This window comes from Vulpes lagopus, chromosome 8 (genome assembly GCF_018345385.1).
Source record: "Vulpes lagopus strain Blue_001 chromosome 8, ASM1834538v1, whole genome shotgun sequence".
In the NCBI taxonomy this organism is placed as follows: Eukaryota; Metazoa; Chordata; class Mammalia; order Carnivora; family Canidae; genus Vulpes; species Vulpes lagopus.
The window spans coordinates 79330887-79350368 of record NC_054831.1 but is presented as its reverse complement, the minus strand read 5'-3'; the positions used below and the strand labels follow the sequence as shown (position 1 = coordinate 79350368).

The 19482-nt window shown below is 46.5% G+C and overlaps 2 protein-coding genes across 4 annotated transcripts in view; one reads left to right on the top strand and one right to left on the bottom strand.

Moving 5' to 3' along the window:
• FBH1 (F-box DNA helicase 1) overlaps positions 1-11366 on the top strand; it is a 47258-nt gene extending 35892 nt beyond the window's left edge. For all 3 annotated transcript variants that reach the window (XM_041765749.1, XM_041765751.1, XM_041765750.1), the window contains 2 exons: positions 10253-10384; positions 10867-11366. In XM_041765749.1, coding sequence (XP_041621683.1) covers positions 10253-10384; positions 10867-11037 — 303 coding nt within the window. In that variant the 3' untranslated portion in view covers positions 11038-11366. The remainder of the gene's footprint in view (positions 1-10252; positions 10385-10866) is intronic.
• Positions 11367-15046: 3680 nt separating this feature from the next.
• Positions 15047-19482, bottom strand: part of IL15RA (interleukin 15 receptor subunit alpha) — a 63730-nt gene continuing 59294 nt past the window's right edge. The window contains exon 9 of the transcript XR_005989368.1: positions 15047-15255. The gene's annotated coding sequence lies outside the window, so the exon portion shown is untranslated. The remainder of the gene's footprint in view (positions 15256-19482) is intronic.

Genomic DNA, 19482 nt, shown 5'->3' with positions numbered 1-19482 from the left:
TCAGAGGTGGGAGGAGAAGCCAGTTAGTCATTTCAACCCAGTTGGAAACTTCAGCAGACACTTGAGCTCACGGGGGCTGTCTAGTCCATCTTTCCGTGAACCAGTTAAGCCAAAACCTAGAACTTAAGTGTAAAAGTTACCGTGAATACTCCTTCCTCTGCCATCTCGAGAACAGAGAAGGTTTCGTATAGCAGAAGCCCTGAATCTCACGCTCTCTCAAGGGGGTGAGAACCCTGGGAGCTGTGGAGTCCAAGCAGTGCCACCAGAACTTCAGGGCAGGAATCACTTTTTATTGTCATTGAGAGATGTGTGTGGAGATCACTCGTTGCTGTTCACACAGCTCTTCTCATCCCTTGAGACTGCTGAGGAGTACTCACTGGGTCAGCATGTCGTGGTTGGCGCGGCCCCGCAGGATGGCTGCTGGGTTCTTTGCAAGTCCTTTGCCTTCATTGATAACGCCACGAGGCATCACAAGGCACAAGTCATTTTCTGGTTTGCAGGTGTGTCCTGGGGAACACATTCTAGAATCTCAATTTCTAGGTAAAGGATAAATGGATATGTGATTTTTCTAGATACTGCCAAATTGTTGACAGAGATTTTGACACCTCAGCCTCCCACCAGGTACATAGAGGAGTCGGAAAGGCTTTTTAAAGCTAGTTGAGGGATGAATGGATGGCTCAGCCATTAAGCGTCTGCCTTTGGCTGGGGGCATGATCCTGGAGATCCGGGATTGAGTCCCACATTGGGCTCCCTGCATGGAGCCTGCTTCTCCCTCTGCCTGTGTCTCTGCCTCTCAGTCTGTGTCTCTCATGAATAAATAAAATCTTAAAAAAAAAAATAAAGCTAGTTAAATACTCATCAGTTGGTTACTATGTATATTTTATGGGGAACGTGAATTTTTCCCCATAAAGAAAAGGACATGGAATCTAGAGAAATACTTCCCCCTTTACTGAGTCTGAGTTGGAAAACATCTGCTGTTCACAGAAGTGCTCTGAGGAAGCCCCAGAAACGTGGCCCATCCATGTGCCCAGATGTTTGGGTCTGAAAGCCCTTGCGTGAGAGGGAATACTTCTGCTTTTTATCACAGCTTGCGACTCTGTTTGGAGACATCCTCTTTGGAAGTGGCTAAGTCCACCCTCTGCTCAGCGGGGAGGCTGTGGGGATTTTGAAGGCTCTGTGGATGGGAGTAGGGTAATAATTTAGAGAATGTGAAAGCACATGAATGGTGGAGTACTGCATGCTGAGGCTTTGGAGCAGAAGGAGCCATTGGTTCCTGCTACCTAGAGTGAGAAACCATTTTGGTTTCTGTAACCAAGATTTGGCCAGGCAGCCTCTTTTTCCTCTGACCCCCGTAGAAAATGTAGCTCATTACCAGCCTTTTTGTTCCTTTGTTTCTTTAAGTTTTGAGGAAGTGAAGGGAATCATTACAGTTTTGTATTAAATGTCATGAAGTCCTGCTGGTTGCTCAGAGACAGCTTCTCAGCCTTCCAGAATCTGAGATTCTTTTTTTTTCCCTTTTAAAGATTTTATTTATTTATTTGAGAGAGTACGCACAAGCAGGGGGAGGAGAAGAGGGAGAAGCAGACTCCCGCTGAGCTGGGAGCCTGACTCAGGGCTCTATCACTGCACCCCAGGATTGTGACCTGAGCCAGTGGCAGACACTCAACTGACAGAGTTCTGACTCACAGAATCTGAGATTCGTAATGCACGTTGCACAGGCACGTCCTCAAAACAGTGCTTGGCACATAGGTGGTGCTCAGGAAGTGTCTGTGCTCTGGATGAAAGCAGCATCCCTCCTGGCCTCAGGCTGGGGGTCCTGATTCCACAGGCCCTGGGTCAGACTGCCTCGGCTCACAGCTCTGCTCTCTCGGCCTGACACTCTGGGCAAGTCACTTGGCACTCTGTGCTTCTGTGTCCTAATCTGTAAAACTGGCACAATGGCAGGACTTACACCCCAGAGGAGGGGTTAAAGATGGCTCTTGGTGGCCTGACGGGGTACCTGCTGTGGTGGCTTGGGAGGATGCAGGGGTCCTCTGAGGCAGTTACTTGTCTTCGAGACGTTCAGCTCTAGGAGGGGGAGGTAGAGGGGAGAACTGCCATCTGAGGAGGAGCATGGAGTCATGGCAGGCACCCATTCATTCAGCAGTATTTGAGGTGTGGTTTTTACCTGACAGAAGTTCTGTTGTTGTGTGCCTCCTTGCCATGTAGCTTTGTATTTACAGATCGTAGGACAGAGCGACTCATGTTGCTTGGTGCTGGGAGGGCACAGATTCTGGACTTAGACTTGGGTTTGAGTCCCATATCTGCTGTGATCTACCTCTGTGATCTTTTGCATAAGTGACTAATTTCTCAGCTCTCGTGCCCTCCTCTCTGCCATGGGGATGATGACAGAGCGTTGGTGAGGATTATACATATGGCACCACTTCATAAGCCAAGGACCCAACTGCATATAAAGAACCAGTGTGTTTCAAACCAAAGCAGCCTGGAAGCATTTAAGGAAGTAGTGTTATCATGTGGCTTTGGGTTCCTGAAGGCTACGGGTTCTAATGAAGCTTTGGGGTAAGCATTGCTTTTCTTCCTTGGGATAGTGTTTGCAGCAACTGGCACTGCTCCTTCTGCCCGGACCTTACCAAGTGCCGTAAGCCTCTTGGCAGTTCTCTGGATGATGGCGTTTCCCAGCAGCTACGGTCTTTGTACCTATGGAAGTAGTCGATACCAGGATGTCACTAAAGAGTGGAGGGGGGCTTGATCGATTCACCCATTCACTCAGTTGACAAAGTAGATTTATAGAGACCGGGTTATGTGCCAAGCACTGAAGTTCATGCTGGGGAGTATAGGTAACAAAACTGGTGGTATGCTTCACGATCTCATGGACTTTACTGTGTGGGAGGGATGCCATTAGTCAGCTTTAGATCCACCAGCAAGACTTGGGGATTTGGAGAGTCTACCGCTTTTACACGTGCTATAATCACGCCTTGGGCCAGATGGGAAGTTATCTCTGTCCCACCGTAGCACCGTGTCTGTCAGCGCAGCAATGATAGATTGTCTTCAAACTAATTGTCCGTATAGGAAGACTGATTTTTCCCATTATGTTTGGGGTTTTAAAGGTTCATTTTCTTTTTTTAGCTTTTAGAAATAGTTAGACCGTGAGACGATTCATTTGCCTAGTGGGATTCCTCTGTGTCGTAAAGATCTTATTTATGTATGGGAAGTGGAAGTTCTCCCTAAAGAGCATGGTCCGTACCCAACAGGATTTGTAGCCTGGTGGAATTTGATAAACTGATTGTAAAATTCACATGGATGGATAGCCCAGGAATAGCCAGTCAGGGGAAGAAGGTAGTGTGGGAACTTGTGGGTGGATAGTCTGAGTGTAAAGACATGCTAATGAAAGCAGAAGAGACGGTTCAATGGGAGTTCCCAGAAAGTTACAAGGATATGTGGGAACTTCACTTGTCATAGCTAGGAATTACACATGGTAGCGAAAGAATGTGCTGGAGTAGTTAGCTTTCCATATGGAAAAAAGTCAAGTTAAATTCTTTATACCCTCATCATAGATTCCAACTGGATTAAAGACCTAATGTAAGAAAACAGTTTTAGAAATGTCAGAAAAAAGGACAGCCCCCATGACTCAGTGGTTAAGTGCCGCCTTCAGCCCAGGGCGCGATCTTGGAGGCCCGGGATGGAGTCCCATCTTGGGCTCCCTGCATGGAGCCTGCTTCTCCCTCTGTCTGTCTCTGCCTCTCTGTTTCTCTCTGTGTCTCTCATGAATGAATAAATAAAATCTAAAAAAAAAAAAAAAAAAAAGTCAGAAAAACACCTTAGGATAAGGAAGGTTTTCTTCATAACCTTGACATAAGAATGGGAAGTCCTGTAAGTCCTATAACAGTTATATCAAAATGTAAACCTTCAGGGCGAAAAAGTAATAGGCAACATTTAGTTAATATTTAGGAAACATCCTTTGAGATGCGTGTTTTGCCGAATGTTCTCAGAGTTTGGCAGCAAGCAAAACCCATCTCTGCCCTCCTGGAGCTTACGTAACTGCAGAGAGTAGGACTGGCAAAGGTCATAAAGAACTACAGATTTGTAACACATAGGCCACCTAGTAGTTGTGTAGGCAAAAGATACAAATGAGAAGTTCACAGAAAAAGGAGCCCTTGTGGCCAGTGCATAGAATAAAAAACCAAATCAAAACAAAAAAAAACCCTCTGTCATAGCCCAGGAGACACAAACTAAAATAATCACATTGGTAAAAATGAAAACGTTTGACCTTTTCAGCTATTGGCAAAAATCATATGGAAGGCAGGCACCATCCTGGTACTGATGGGAAAATGTGCACCCCCACTGCTCAGGAGTTTTCGCTGGAGCGAGCCCTGGTTCTAAAGTGTGGTCGAGGGCCTTCCAGGCACTTGACAGAGCCCAGCTCCTCACACAGATACTATGAATGTCCCTGAACCCACGTTCATCTGCTCGATGTCTCCAGACGCCGTCTTTGAGACATGAGTATGCAGCAAGGAATGGGTTTCTTCAAGAGGCAGCCACAGGAGGGGAGGGGAGAGGAGGGCAGAGTAAGCCTCCAGCTGCCTCCCGGAAGCTAGGGAGAAGGCAAGGACTCAGAAAATCAGAAGGCACACAAGAAAGGCCTGGGCACCACCCTGCAAACCCTTTGTTCTGAGGTTCAGTCCCCACTGTCTTTGGTCTTTCCTTGTTCCTGAGGGACTTGGAAGGATGACCCCAGCACCTACTTTCTGCTCAAAGGAGGCAGAGATCAGGGTTTGAGGAATGGAAGCCTGCTCTCTTTTAGAAAAACGCTTTAGTTCCAGGTTGAAACCCAACATCCTGCATTAACGAGATTTTTATACCTTGGTTACTAGTTTTCATAGGGCATTTGATCTTGTTTTGTCTAGGGCCTCAGGGGAGTTGTTGTAACCGGGTAGCTTGTTGTATTGATCAACTGCTTTCTTCAGACAAGCTCTCCTAAGTAGTAGTTTCAGGTCCACTGGAGGCTCTCGGCTGCGAGCAGGGTTCTTTGGGAGATTGTCCTTGCTTGACGGGGTATAGGGAACCTGTGGATTCAGTAATCTGCTTGTGAGCCTTTCCAGCTTCATTCCCTGAAGAACCGTGGTCGGCAGTACCTCATATGGTGCTGATGACGTTGGAGCTGGTCTTCTCGATGCCTCCACCACCTGTCTGGGATTTCAGGTCACACAAGGGCACATCTGTGGGGCATGTCAACCTGCCTGATGCAGACATAGCGAACGTACCTGACTGTGTCCAACCCCCTAATGTGAGCCTTGTCGGGAATTCCTAAGTCATGGAAAGTGTAGAAAGAACCTTCCAGGTAACACATCATAGGGGCTTAACCAAAGCCACCTCACCTCTAAGGGCTGCTCTTAGTTGACACAGTGCAGCCAGCAAGGCTTAGTCCAGTTTAACAGGCAGGCAAACCTTCAATGATCCTTAATTCTCAACTAGAATCTAACACCCATGGAGGTATGTAACTGTAACAGTTTCTGTAAAACTCACCCTCATTTTCAAAGATAGCCAAATGAAGATGATTCTGTTTGTAAAATTAAGTCCAGTTTTAACACAGGTGGCCTAATTGTTCACCTAAGCATGGCCAGAATAGTGATTGGCTTATTGTTACTGTTTTCAAATCTGCTGTGCTGGAACTTTCCATAAGGCGTATCAGATTGAGTTTTTAACAGCGTCTCGAGGTGAAGAAGACAAGCCAAATACTTGCCACCAGACTTTGTCTGCAATATCTACAGATTTGGGTGAATTCCTGTCTTTGAAGTCCCCAAATACCTTGAGGTTCCTGCACCTGCCAGGAGGTACCCTTTATTCCCATAGCAAGGCTGCTGGGCACCCTGTGACAAGGTCCACACCAATTTTTCCAGGGGGTTTAATTGGCTCCATGAAGTCATCCTTAGTTCCTCAGAGCTGTCTGGTCATGTCTGAGCCTTTGCCTGCGTCCCTTAACTGTGACATGCCTGTCAAAGCCTTGGTAACATAACCAGTGTTTCCAGTTGTGTTCTGTCATGGAGACCAGATTCTTACTGAACTTACAGAAATAATTACATTGCTATGAAAATAAGAATAGTCACTGGGAGTTTCTGAATCCTGGAGGCATCTGGCTGGGAGAAAAAGATAAATGTCATATTTGTTTCCAAAGAAATATTTTACTGAATTGCTGGAAGTCACAGCCTTAAATCTGGAAGATCAAATGGGACCAGCGACATTTCAAGCAAAAATCTGTTGGAATGAAGTTTTCCCATTAGTTCCAAATCTTCAGCAGGAGTGAGGACTCTCAGCTGTGGGGAATGCGGCCCACAGCCCTCAGCTGCCACCAGGGATGCCCTCTACCCAGGTGGTCACATCCCATGACTATCTGCCCCAGAGTAGGATGTCCTGAAAGGTAATCCAACTTTCGGATTGTACCTCAGAGAATCACTAAGGTTTCTGTTGATGCCAAATCACTGCTCCACTGCTATCTGATCTTGTGCTCCCTCTCCTCCCCTCTGCCCCCTCTCCCCAACCTACTATCCCCCCCAGGTGTCGATCATGCTCTAATAGACTTTACATAGTGAGTCTCCATGGTCTTAGTCCTGACAACACACAAAATTCTTTTCCAAAGATTTCCCTTCTTACAGACTTTCTAAAGCTTAACAGAATTGTTTCCTTTATTTCCAGTAAACCAACAACCTTAAATTAACTTTAATTCCACGTATTTTCCAAACAACATTTGGGTTAGTTTCTTCTAAGAAACTAACTTAGTCTAACTTAGTCTTTCTAACTAAGTCTAACTTAGTCTTTCTAAGTTTTAGAATGCCCAGTTTTTTCCAGGTGTTTGCCTTTAAACAAACTAGAGATGTTTTACAAATTAATTTTAGCAAACCATCCAGAGGTAGAGGGGTGCCTGGGTGGCTCATTCGGTGAAGCCTCTGACTTTGGCTCAGGTCATGATCTCAGGGTTTCAGGATCGAGCACTGTGTTGGGCTCTACACTCAGCAGGGGAGTCTGTGTGTCCAGCTCCCTCTGCCTCTGCCCTTCCCCCTGGGATCCTGCTCCATCACACATGCACGTTCTCTCTCTCTCTCTCTCTCTCTCTCTCTCTCAGATAAATAAATAAAATATTCATAAAAAATACCATCCAGAGGTAGAGAAAATAGCTCACATTTACAACATGCATGAACACAGAAATACACGAACAAGATGTCGTCAAAATCTTAGCCCAATCTCCAAATCCCTCCCTTTTACAAAACAATTGTAAGATGGTATTATATGATTTATGGATTTGTTGGTCATTTTTCTCCAGAGTCTAATGACTCTTGTAGCCAACCAGTGTCACAAAAAATGAATGCCCAGTTTTCGAGGATGCAGACCAGAGGGCTGCATGTGAGACAAAGTATCATTTCCCATTTTTCAAGTAGAACATGGCTGGTTTTATTCAAAGATACCAAAAGCTAAGGGAACAAGCACACCAAAGTCCTGAGTGACTCTGTACGCACTGGTTCTTCCCCAAAGTCAGGGCTTCACAGGCTGAACCAAACAGCTTCTCCAGCCTTTGCTTAAGAAAAGGAGGCTAAGAGGCACTGGAACAGGAGGAGGAAACCTAAGAGCAAACCAGATGGGAGGAAGGAACAAGTTGGTGTGCCATCAGGCAGGAAGAACTCCCCAAGAGATGTCTACCCAAATGGAACCCAAAAACTATTTCCTTGCCACAAGAGTTAAACACCAAATGTTGGCTGCACCCTGTCAGGATGAGGCCCCAGGGATCAGACCCTAGAACAGAGAGCCCAGGCAGCTGCTTGGATTAGTCACCAGACTGTGGCACTGGCCAGCAACGAGCCATCAGCAAAGAGCTCCTGGCCGGCTCCCCAGATCTGAAGCCAAACCCAAGCTCGTCTGCCCAATGCACAGCAAAGACAGAGACATCAAGTATGCAGCAAGGAAAGGCGTTGTTGGGGGCAAGCCTCAAAGGAGGAGAGTCAGAGAAATTTAAGGGCAAATGGAAAAGGCCTGGATAAAAAATTGGCAGCCATGCTTATGAGTCCCTTCGACCTTTCGGCTGCCAGTTTCATACATATGTTGTGCTGTTTGTAGGATACTAGGAAGCCCTCCACCCTCTCACTGAGGTGCAGTGTTTTTCAGAGGCCACATGGCATATGCTGTCACTACAGGCTGAACACAGAAGCAGAGATGACAGGACAGTTGTCTTCCTTTAGGCCATACACAAAAGAGATTTGCAAAAATGTAAAAACTATGCTACTCTTCGAAGTTTTTTTTTCCCCCTGAAAATGCAGTTGTTTTTCATAAAAATATGTTAACATGATAGGTATAATTGTGATTCTTTTTTTTTATAATTGTGATTCTTAAGAAGAATAAGCATTTAAAATTTCTTAGCCTAAATTTTGTTAGGTGGTAAATATTAATAGATGAAACTTCTACATGAACCTTCTTTGGAAACCATACTGTTTAGTAGTATCAAGGGGTCCCAAGTCCAAAGTGTTTGAGAACCGCTACTTTGGAGCCGTGCTTTTTAAAGTGTCGGTTGCAATCTGTTCATGATTTATGAAGTTAATTTAGTGAGTTATGATAAGTTTTTTAAAAAGGCGAGATTGAAATAAAAATCCGAAAGACAAAGACTATACTCCAGGTTAAATACTGTTTCATGAAACTGTTGGCTCAACTTTTAAATATGTACATATGTGTGTTTAGAATTGTGATGCTAAGTAGATTTCTTGGTGTGGATCCTGCTCAGAAAGTCTGTAAAAAGAGAAACTCTTGCATGGGGGGTGGGAAAGCATATAGAAGCATGTCCGTTGCTGCGTTGTGGGCAGTAATTTGGAAGCTGAGTGGCTGAATCAAATGTGGGAAGAGTGGGATGATTGAGCCCCGTGTAGCACTTAGATGAGCTAGATGGGAAGCAAACTCAAAGTAGATCATTTATGTAAATAGATACCTGCAAGATGATAAGCTAACATTCTAGGACATGTATGTAAACCTAAAGCCTTTAAGGATTGATCAAAAAGGGTGCATGCTGGGATTCCTGGGTAGCACAGCGGTTTGTTGCCTGCCTTTGGCGCAGGGTGCGATCCTGGAGACCCGGGATCGAATCCCACGTTGGGCTCCCGGTACATGGAGCCTGCTTCTCCCTCTGCCTATGTCTCTGCCTCTCTCTCTCTCTCTCTCTTTGTGACTATCATAAATTTAAAAAAAAAAATTAAAAAAAAAAAGGGTGCATGCCAAATTCATGACACTGGCTACCCCTGAGAGTGGAATAGAGATGACAGGCAAAGGGGATTTCAGCAAAACCTGTCATTCTGCTTTGAAAGGATTTCCTGGTTTAGTTGTCCCTCAGTTACTGGTGGGAACAGGAGTGTTTATATATTTCCTGTTCTTTTCTGTAGCAGGCAGACAGGTCCTGCACGAGAGAAAGCCAAATCAATCAAAATACTGGATATAGGTTTTGCCAAAAGTAGATCAATAGCCCGTTGTAGTCCAGAAAATTGAAAATCATAGTTACCTGGTTAACAGATTTTGTGGTTCTGCCGTCGGCCACAAAACTCTGCCAGGGTGCAGCAGATGAGACACTGGTCCCTGTTCCTATCCCTGTGGCTTTTCCAGTCTGGGAGGTCATTCACATTTGCTCTGGGTGCCAGGCCCTGAGCACTTAGCATGGGGGAGTATCTCTCCTTCACATCAGTCAAATGAGGCAGGCACTGCGTTATCTGCATTTTACAGATGAGGAGGCTGAAGCTTGAGGAGGCCAAGTATTTGCTCACTCCTACAGCCACAGCCTGGGAAGAGGCAACACACTAGGTCAATACGGGCAGATCTTTTAAGGTCCCCCGTTTCAGTCCACCTGGCTTGGAAGGTCATTATACAAATAATTTTTAATGATTCCAGATAGGTCAGCATGAGATAAAAATCCAGAGACAGTTTTGAAATAAGATTACAGCCGATAGTTGTTTATTTTTTATTTTTTATTTTTTTTACATGTTTGCCCATTAAACCTTTTATTTTTAAAATGGCCGTTTTATCAAGAATCCAGCTGAGGTGCTTTAAGTGTTCAGTCTTGGAGACCACCTTACAGGCAGGGAAAAAGCAGAAAAACTGAGGGCAGTCAGTGCTTTTCTCCTGGGTGGACTCTGCTGAGTCCGAAGAGCGTTTCCCGCACTGGCGCTATCGGAGTTTCCAAGCAGAGTGTGGCAGAGACATTGCTTTTATCCTCTCTCTCTTTTGTCATCAGGAGTACTTCTTGCAAGCAGAGCTGACAAGTAATGTCTTGAAAACTGGAGTGGTTCGCTGCTGCGTGGGGCAGTGCAACAACGCCATCCCCGTGGACACCGTGCTCACCATGAAGAAGCTCCCCATCACTTATGTATGTGGGCTCGGCAGGTTTTGCTTTCCGTAGAATTTGATTCAGTTGTTTGCTTCTTCTTACACGTGAGCCGTGTGCTTACCGGGGCCGAGATAACAGAGAAACGTGTATATAATCCTCGTTAGGAGCCTTTCACAGGCAAGGCACAGGAGACGTCAGGTCGGCCTCTGTGTCACAGGCGGTATAGTCAGGAGTCAGGCTGGGAGAGGGGGATGTGGCCCCACACTTGCAGGACCACTGTTCCCGTGGGGCGCCCTGTTCACTTTTCTTGGCCTCTTCACCCCGTGCCATGACAAAGGCTGGTTTCTGCCCCAAGGGAGTTTGATAGAGTTGCGTCTACCCTAGATGGCCGTGCTGTGGGATAGGTTACCTCAGGTCGTCCCGGCTCTGAAGACATCAGGATAATGGCACCTGGTCCCTTTGTGGAAAATCCCTGTTGCCCTATCACCCCCCTAACTCCTCTTCCTTCCCCCTTACTGCAGAGCAACAGGAAGGAGAACAAGGGTGGTTACCTGTGCCACTCCTGCGCGGAGCAGCGCATCGGGCCCTTGGCCTTCTTGACAGCCTCCCCCGAGCAAGTGCACTCCATGGAACGCACCGTTGAGAACGTAGTGCTGCCCAGACATGAAGCCCTGCTCTTCCTTGTCTTCTGAAAGCCAAGAGGAGCTTTCTCCACGGTACAGAATGCCTTGTGTGGACTCCAGTTACTTGAAGAAAGCCAGTGTGGGGTGGGGTCCTCACTCACCTGAGACTCTGAATTCACCCACAGAGCATTTTTTTTTTTGAGGAATACGAAGCCAACGAGCGTTGGACCTGCCATATCTCTATTCCCTGTAGGTAGCCAGTTTGCACTGCCCCTCCTCTATGCGCATCAGGCTGGGGACGCGGGGGATGTTCTTTTGATAAAAAACAAAACAAAACATTTTATGTATTTAAACTTTTATTACAAGGTTTCAATTAAACAGGCATTGTAGCACTGGCATACCGCTGTGTGACACCTGGCCTCAGCCCTGCTGTTTTTGAACTTTCTCTTTTTCCCGCTTACTCTTTTCAACACCTGTGCCCCTGCTCACACGAAACACCAAGCAGAGTATGAGACTTCATGTCTGGGTGGTAGCTGACAGATCAAACACTGAGAGAATTTTGTGCCGTGGGGAATCACACACGATGAGACCTAATGTGTGCCTTTGTCATTACACGGGGTGCACAGTTTAAACAGGGAAGCTTCATAACACAGGAAAAGACAAGTACAAAGTGACAAGAGCCAGACTTCTTGTGTTTCCCAAAGGTAGAACTGAGGATCAGAAACCCTTGAGAGAGAAGTGGAGTTGTCCGGCCACCGAGGGGGTGGGGCGAGGGGCCTCGGGAGAGATGGGAAATTGCTACCTGGTTCGCTGCCTGGGGATGCTGGGTGGATGTTGTAATAAAGCTGTTCTTACAGAAACCAATGACAAAACTCCCATCGTCTAGATGTACATGGATCTGGTATTTTTACGTTTTTGCCATGCAGCACTTCAGGGATGCAGATGGCAGGTGGGGGAGTTGGCACAGCATTGCCCAAAGAGCTCACCACATCTAGTCTCTGAGGCCACCAAGCGGCGTCCAGGAGCAGGCCTCGTAGCTCCCGTTGTCACAGCCTCCCCTTAGCCTCCTCCATCAGCCTGGTGGAGCTTAGAGTGCGGGCCGGTGAGTAAAGCAAGCGTGCTGTCGGATTGGGCTAGGGGTGCTCTAAAAGGGCGAATGCCGAGTGAATGTTTGCATATTGAGGAGCGTTCACAGAATGGGACCTGAAGGCAGAGGTGGGAGACGTCGATGGCAGAGGGACGAGGCTATTTCATCCACTCGGCCAGTATTCCTGGTCTAGCCTTAATTAATGCTTAATGGGTGACTCAGAATAAAAGAGCAAGTGAAAGGAATTTGAATTTGGGTTGGTCACAATTTTCCCTGGCCTTCAAAAGAGGGATTTGGGGGAGGGATAGTGAGCAAGGGTTCATTAACGTGTTTTCTGGAAATCAAGTTGTGCCAACCAGAGAGGAAGCCACGTATTTGTTGGAGAAGTCATTAACTCACTGAACTGTCATCGAGCACTGTTGTGTGGCAGGTTCTATGTAAGTGGGTGTGCAGAATCACAGTGTGGTCCCGGCTCCCAGAGATTTTGACCAGAAGTATGATTGAGGGGTATGGAGGGAGGGCTGCACTGGTGCTCGGGGCCAGACAGGCATCCTTACCCACATGTGAGGTTGGAGGGCTGCCCGACGTGAGTGATGCTGGAGTTGTGTTTACCAACAGGACAGGTAGTTAGCTAGCTGTTCAAAAATGCAAAAGTTTTCGGGGCATCTGGGTGGCTTAGTTAGTTAAGCATCTGCCTTCAGCTTGGAGTCCTGGGGATTGAGCCCCACATCAGGCTCCCTGCTCAGCGGGGAGGTGCTTCTCCCTCTGCCTCTGCCCCTACACTCGTGTTCTATTTCTCATTTTCTTTCTCTCTCAAATAAATAAATCTTTAAAAAAAAAAAGGAAAAATTATCTAGGAGGAAGGACAGCAGGAAGGACAAAAGGATGTGTGTGGTAATGGCATTGCCAGAGCAAAATGTCAGTACTAGCATTTTGGTACTAGTTTTGAAAAACTTTTACACTGGAGTTTCATTTTCAAGTGTTAATTTTTTTTTTTTTTTAAGAGATGGTGCGTGAGCATGGTAGGGAGCGGGCAGAGGGAGAGGGAGAGAGAACCCTTTTTTTTTAAAAAAGATTTTATTTGTTTATTCATCAGAGACACAGAGAGAGGCAGAGACACAGACAGAGGGAGAAGCAGGCTCTTCAACAGGAGCCTAATGTGGGACTCAATCCCCGGACCCCAGGATCACAACCTGAGCTGAAGGCAGATGCTCAACTGCTGGGCCACCCAGGCGCCCCCATGGAGAGGGAATCTTAAGCAGACTTCCTGCTGAGCACGGAGCCCCGTTAAGGAACTGGATCTCACAATCTTGAGATCATGACCTGTGCTGAAATCAAGAGTTAGATGCTCAAGCAACTGAGCCAGCCAGGTGCCCCTCAAACATTAAGAATGTTTTTAAAAATTAGTGAAACTAAATATTTGGTGTGTTTCAAATAGAAAAACAATTTTTACTATCAGCAAAAATATAAATCAAAAGTTTTAATAGGAGCGATTAGATGAGAAAAATAAATGCATTACTCAAAAACATAAACACTACGTGAAAATGAAAATCTATTAAATCTTTTAAAAAGTAGAGTCTTCAATATAAGAGACTTTCATGATTTTATTTAGTTGTGACTGGTGTTTTATGCAAGATCTTCTGTAGTCTTTTTTTTTGGCATCATTAACTGGGGAAGAAATAAGGAAAATAGTTATAAGCTAGTTCCAAATATTTTTCTTTGACCTATTGATTTTTTTATTAATTTCTCTTATTTGATGCCCAAAGAAGATCTTTTCAAGTTCTTTTAAGAATCTTTAGTCTATTGATATGCAGCTCTAGTTTTTCATTTCAAAGAAAGCGTTTCTGATTTGTCTTGACCTTCTTTGATTTTTATTGTGTGTGTAGGGATTCTGATGTAGTTGCCCATATACACACGAATGTTGTTATGTGTAGAAGGTATTTGAAATAAAATAAAAATTATTCTTGCAATATAAGTGTTAAAATACTGCAGCATATCCTAGACCATGCGTTAGTTTGTTCCTTCACGTAATTATTCTCAGGATGTATGTCAGATTTTAGATCTTTAAGAAGACAGTGAGGTGATAGTATTGGGACAACCTAGAATATCTGTTCATAGATATTTAAAATACCCAGAGCATACCAGCAGCTGGAGGTGCGGCCCCTGAGGGCGTGAGGCCCGGGTCTGCTCAAGCCCGGAGAGGTGTGTGTGGCTGTGGTGAGTCTCACAGTAGCAGGCTAGCAGGGGCCAGGCTGCCGTCCAGGCCAGGGAGGCTGAGATGTGGAAGAGTGCTGAGGAGTCACTGCACACTTTAAGGCCTCAGCTTGCCTGTTCAGGAAGAGCCTGCTAGCTGTAGACAGGAAGACATTTTACAAAGGTCAGGTAGGTTACGATGTTATATGATCTCAGCACAGGGCATGTGTTTCTGGATGAAGCAAATTAAAAGGGGCCGGTGAGGAGGGCTGCTACCAGATGAGCAGTTGTGAGTGTGGTCCCCAGAGGAGCAGCGTCAGCATCACCTGGAAACCTGTGAGAAATACAGTCTCCATCTGGCTCGGACACTGTGACGCTGAGGCCCAGCTGCTCCATGTGTGATGCTGTTGCACACTAAATTTTCAGAATACCTGTTCTCGATAATAAGAATGTAGAGCCAATAGGACCTTGAGAGTGCTGAGATGAGGATGGGCTGTGACAGGACCTCAGCGGGACTTCTGGTCGTCTGGCCTGTCGGCCACAGGCTCTTAGTGGGGCTTTTGGTCGTCTGGCCTGTCGGCCACAGGCTCTCAGTGGGATTTTGGTTGTCTGGCCTGTTGGCCACAGGCTCTTAGTGGGACTTTTGGTTGTCTGGCCTGTTGGCCACAGGCTCTCAGTCGGACTTCTGGTCGCTTGGCCTGTCGGCCACAGGCTCTCACTGGGACTTCTGGTCACTTGACCTGTTGCCACAGATTCTTAGTGGGACTTCTGGTCGCTTGGCCTGTTGGCCACCAGCTCTTAGTGGGACTTTTGGTCATCTGGCCTGTCGGCCACAGGCTTTCAGGGGACTTCTGAGTGCCTGGCTTTTTGCAGGGTAGATGAGAGCACCCTTCATTGAGGCAGAACATGGGAGATTTAGTAGGTTTGTGAGCACAATGATGACTTCGGTTTTTGGCATGTTGAATTTGGGGGCACTTGTGAAAATTCCAGGTAGATTTGTCCAGGGGCTGTTGGGGAAACAGATTTATACTTCAGCAGATTGCTTTGGGCTAGAAATAGAGATTTTAGGGTTGTGAGTGAGCACAAGAACCTTGTGCCATGATAGTTAGGGTGGTTCAGTTTAAAGGCTTGTGCTTATTTCTGCGGAATAACAAGAATGAAAAGAGTGGAGGTGTAAGAAGCCCCAGGAACACCAGGCTTGGGGTAAAGAAAGGGAGAGGATTTTGTGAAGGGAGTAATAACTGATTCCAGGAGATAGAATTGCTACTGAATTTAAGCAAGAAGGAGCTTGAACAAAAGTGGTCAGCACCTGTCAGGTGGAAGGTGTTTGTCTAACTGACACTCTGAGGTCAGTGGCGGTATTAGTGTGGCCAGTTTCAGTGAGGCCAGAAGCCAGTGGGTGGTGGGATGTGGCTGGGGGACTCTAGGTGATTTGCTACACTAAACATGTCTTCAGAAGCCATACTAAAATGGCAATAAAATGATTTTTTTTAAAAAAGGCAGAAACCTATAAGGGCAAAGGAAGCAAAAAGGTGGCACAAAATTCACAAAATTTTGGAAGTTGGATGCAGATAAGCGAGTGGTAAGTGACTTAGCTCATCGAGTAAACTGAGTCCTAAGCCCAAGAACTCTCATAAGATGTGGAGAATGATGGCACAAGGTTCTTCAGGAAGAAGGGTGTAAAGGTGGAGCAACAACCAGGAAGATTGGTAGAAAAGTTTATTTAAAAACACCAACTAAGGGGCACCCAGGTGGCTTAGTTGGTTCAGCATCTGACTCTTGAGCTCAGCTCAGATCTTAATCTCAGGGTTGTGAGTTTGGCCCTGTGTTGGGCTCCACACTAGGCATGGAGCCTACTTTTAAAAAAATAGAAAAGAAAAAAAATCATTTAAATCCTCAACTTTCTGGGCAGCTTTTCATGCTCAACTGTAGCAGAAGACCAGAGGTTTAATCTCTGGAGCGGATCATGTCACATAAGAGATGAGGCATAGCTGGGGGCAGGGCCATAGTAAAAACAAGGCCATGTCTTGCTGTGTTAGGGCCTAGGTGGCTTATGAACAACAGACGTGTATTCCTTACAGCTCTGGAGGCTGGAGGTACAAGATCAAGGTATCAGCAGATTCGGTGTCTGGTGAGATCCTGCTTCTGGGTTCATTGATGGCCATCTTCGTGCTGTGCCCTCACACGGTGGGAGGCGTAAGGGAGCTCTCTGGGATCTCTTTTATGACACTAAACACATTCACCAGGGCACCACCATCATGACCTAATGACCTTCCAATGGCCCTACTTCCTAATACCATCCCCTTGGGGGTTAGAATTTCAACATACGACTTTTATACACACAAGAACATGCACATGCTGGCACACATACTCTGCATGGGAGATTGCCAGTTCCTTCACTGGGGAATATGACCAGCTTTAGCAGAAACACTCATGGTGACATTGGGGCTTCCTGAGGCAATCGGCCAAGCAGATTACCCAGCGCCAAGGGCTTACAGTCTTCAGACTCTACCCAAGTCTTCAGATTTTCAAACACAGTTTTAGTGCCCCACTCCTAAATAGTGGTAATAAGCCAAGGAATGCCAAACATCTGAAAAGAAACTCTAAGATGAAGGTTGGATGTGAAAACAAACATTCAACTTGGAAGAAACAGTCAATGCAGGGAAAAGAAAACATCTAAATTTCTTCAGCACATTCAGAGAAAAGAAGACAGTGTATCCACGAAATAACAGGATCTATCTATCTATATATATTCACACACACACATGAATATTTGGACATAATTAAACGTACAAAAGAAAAAACAAAACCAACAGAGTTGTTGGAAAGATAGTTTGAGAAAATATCCAAAAGTAGAGCAAACACAAATATTGAAAAAAAGGAAATAAGTAGTTAGAACCAAGCAACTGAGCATCTGAATAATAACAGTTTCAGGAAGAGAAAGACGGAGGCTGGGAAATTTTTTAAAAAATCGTGAAAATTACCCACAGCCAAATATATGGGTTTCCAGATTCACATGGTCAGCAAATGCTCAGCAAAACAGATGAAAATAGACCCACAGTGAGTGTGTTATGGTGAAATTTTAGAAACACTAGAGACAAAGATCCTCCAAGCTCTCTCCAGAAGGAAAAAAAGTCATCTGCAAATCAAAATATCTTCAGATTCCACAGCAATAACACCATAGACCTGTACCTTTGAGGTTGAGGAGAAATGATTTCCAACTTAGAATTCTAAACCAAACCAAAGGAGCAACAGAATAGAGGCACTTTCACACAAAAATTTTTATCTACCAACCAGAAGCTGCTGGAGGATCTAATTACATAAAGTCAAGAGCAAACCAAGAAGGAGGAGGACTTTCCTCTAAGAAACAAGCTGTCCAAAGCAGAAGGGGATAGGAGGCTGTACCAAGTGTTCCAGAACACCTTGGTCGGTTGTTTGCATTAACAGGCAGAGTGTTGAGTCTAGAGAGTGATAAACACCAGAAAACTAAGCAAATGGGACAGGAAAACGAGGGCATTAATCTTTAATAATTAAAGCAGTAGGTTGTATAGAAGAGAAGAATGTTGCTCAGCTGCACACAGTTGTGTTTCCGTAGGCTTCCTAATGCTAGCGGGTGTGTTGGAGGCAGGGAAGCGTGTGATTGGAAGGGGGTGCGGGTGTTCCACCTTCTGCTTCCACAGTAGGAAGTTGGCCACTATGCCTGAGACTGAAAAATGAAAGTAGAAGTTGATGAGAGCTTACTTAGAGATACAGAGATGCACACCCCAACAAGTGGCCAACAGATTCTTTAAACAGTTTCCTTCTGGAGGGGCAGACAGGGTTGGGGTGCCTTTCCAGTAAGGTCTCTCCTATCACGATTGGTATGAACTCTGCCTGTATAGGTGTGGGAAGTGAAAAACCGACATGGTCCACGTAGACGAGTCTCCAGTGAGGAGGTTGGGAATGGGGAAGACAGTGGAAGAGAGGTGACCTGGCATCGGAGAGGGGAGTTTGTCTTTAAAGTGCAAGAAATGTGAGCATGCCTCCGTGTTGAGTGGGATCTAGCAGAGGGGCCCATGGAGGAGGGGTGAGGAGCAGCGGGTGGGGAGGAGGGGTGAAGGGCAGCGGGTGGGGAGGAGGGGTGGGATCAGAGATAGAAAGGAAGACAACTCTAAATGGCGAAGGAGGAAGTTTAGGAAGCTCGCCCTCAATCATTTTAGCGTGTCTTTAGTGACATCACCTTTCGGGTCACCCAGAGAGTGTGGAAGGTTTGAGGCCCATGTGGAGGGCATGAGTGGAAGCAGCCAGCGCAGGCTGGATCCCAACACCATGCTTGTAGTGGATGCGTGCTTCTCCATCTGGCTGCCCGGGCATGGGAGCCAAGAAGGCAAACAGTTAAGATTCACACCCAGGTGCCTAAGCACTGAACACAGCAGAACCAGCGCCCGGGATGGGAAGTCACCCTGCCCGGAGAGCCTAGGCCCCGGGCGCGTGTTGTACCCGCTCCTACCAGGGGGCCGGGGCTGCCTGTGGGCCAACCACCTGGATGGAAAAGGGACTTGGATGCCCCTCAATGATCAGACCACCTGAGGTTCAGCACTTCTCCTCTGGCCTGGTCTTCAGCAGTACCCCTTCCTAAACGCCCCTGCACTGTTGGATTTGCACACAGAGGGGTTGAAAGCTGACAGCTCTGGATCGCCGGTGGATGGGTGCAGTCGGGCTGGTCCCGAAGGAGGCACCGAGACTTCCTCCAGACACCGCGCCCAGATTCAGACCTCACACACCCCTCTCTAGATGCTTCAAGGAAGGCCCTCAGCTGCGGCGCTGGGGGGTGGGTTTCAGAGCATGTGCCAGGGACTCTCTTCCTCCCTGGGGTCTTACTGCTCGATTCTCCTCGTGAGCCCCGTGGTCCTGTCCCTCCTGTCTCTCCTGTCCCTCCCCACCAGTAATTTCCTGGGGGTTTGAATGAAGAGGAAGAACAGCTGGAGAGAGGAGTTTCAACCTTTGCTTGCTGACTCCATTGGCCTCAAACATACCCAAAACGCACTCTTGATTTCTCCCCCGCCCCAACTGCTCCCTCCCCTCATCCTTCCCCACATCTGTAAAGGCACCAGCGCAAATCATTCTGACCTGGCCTCTAAGGATCTCGGCTTCATCCATTTCTCTCCATTATCCTCCCTCTGGAACCAGCACTCTCGCCTCACCTGGCCCGAGGCCACATCCTGCAGTTGCCTTGTACTTTTGCTCATTTTAGC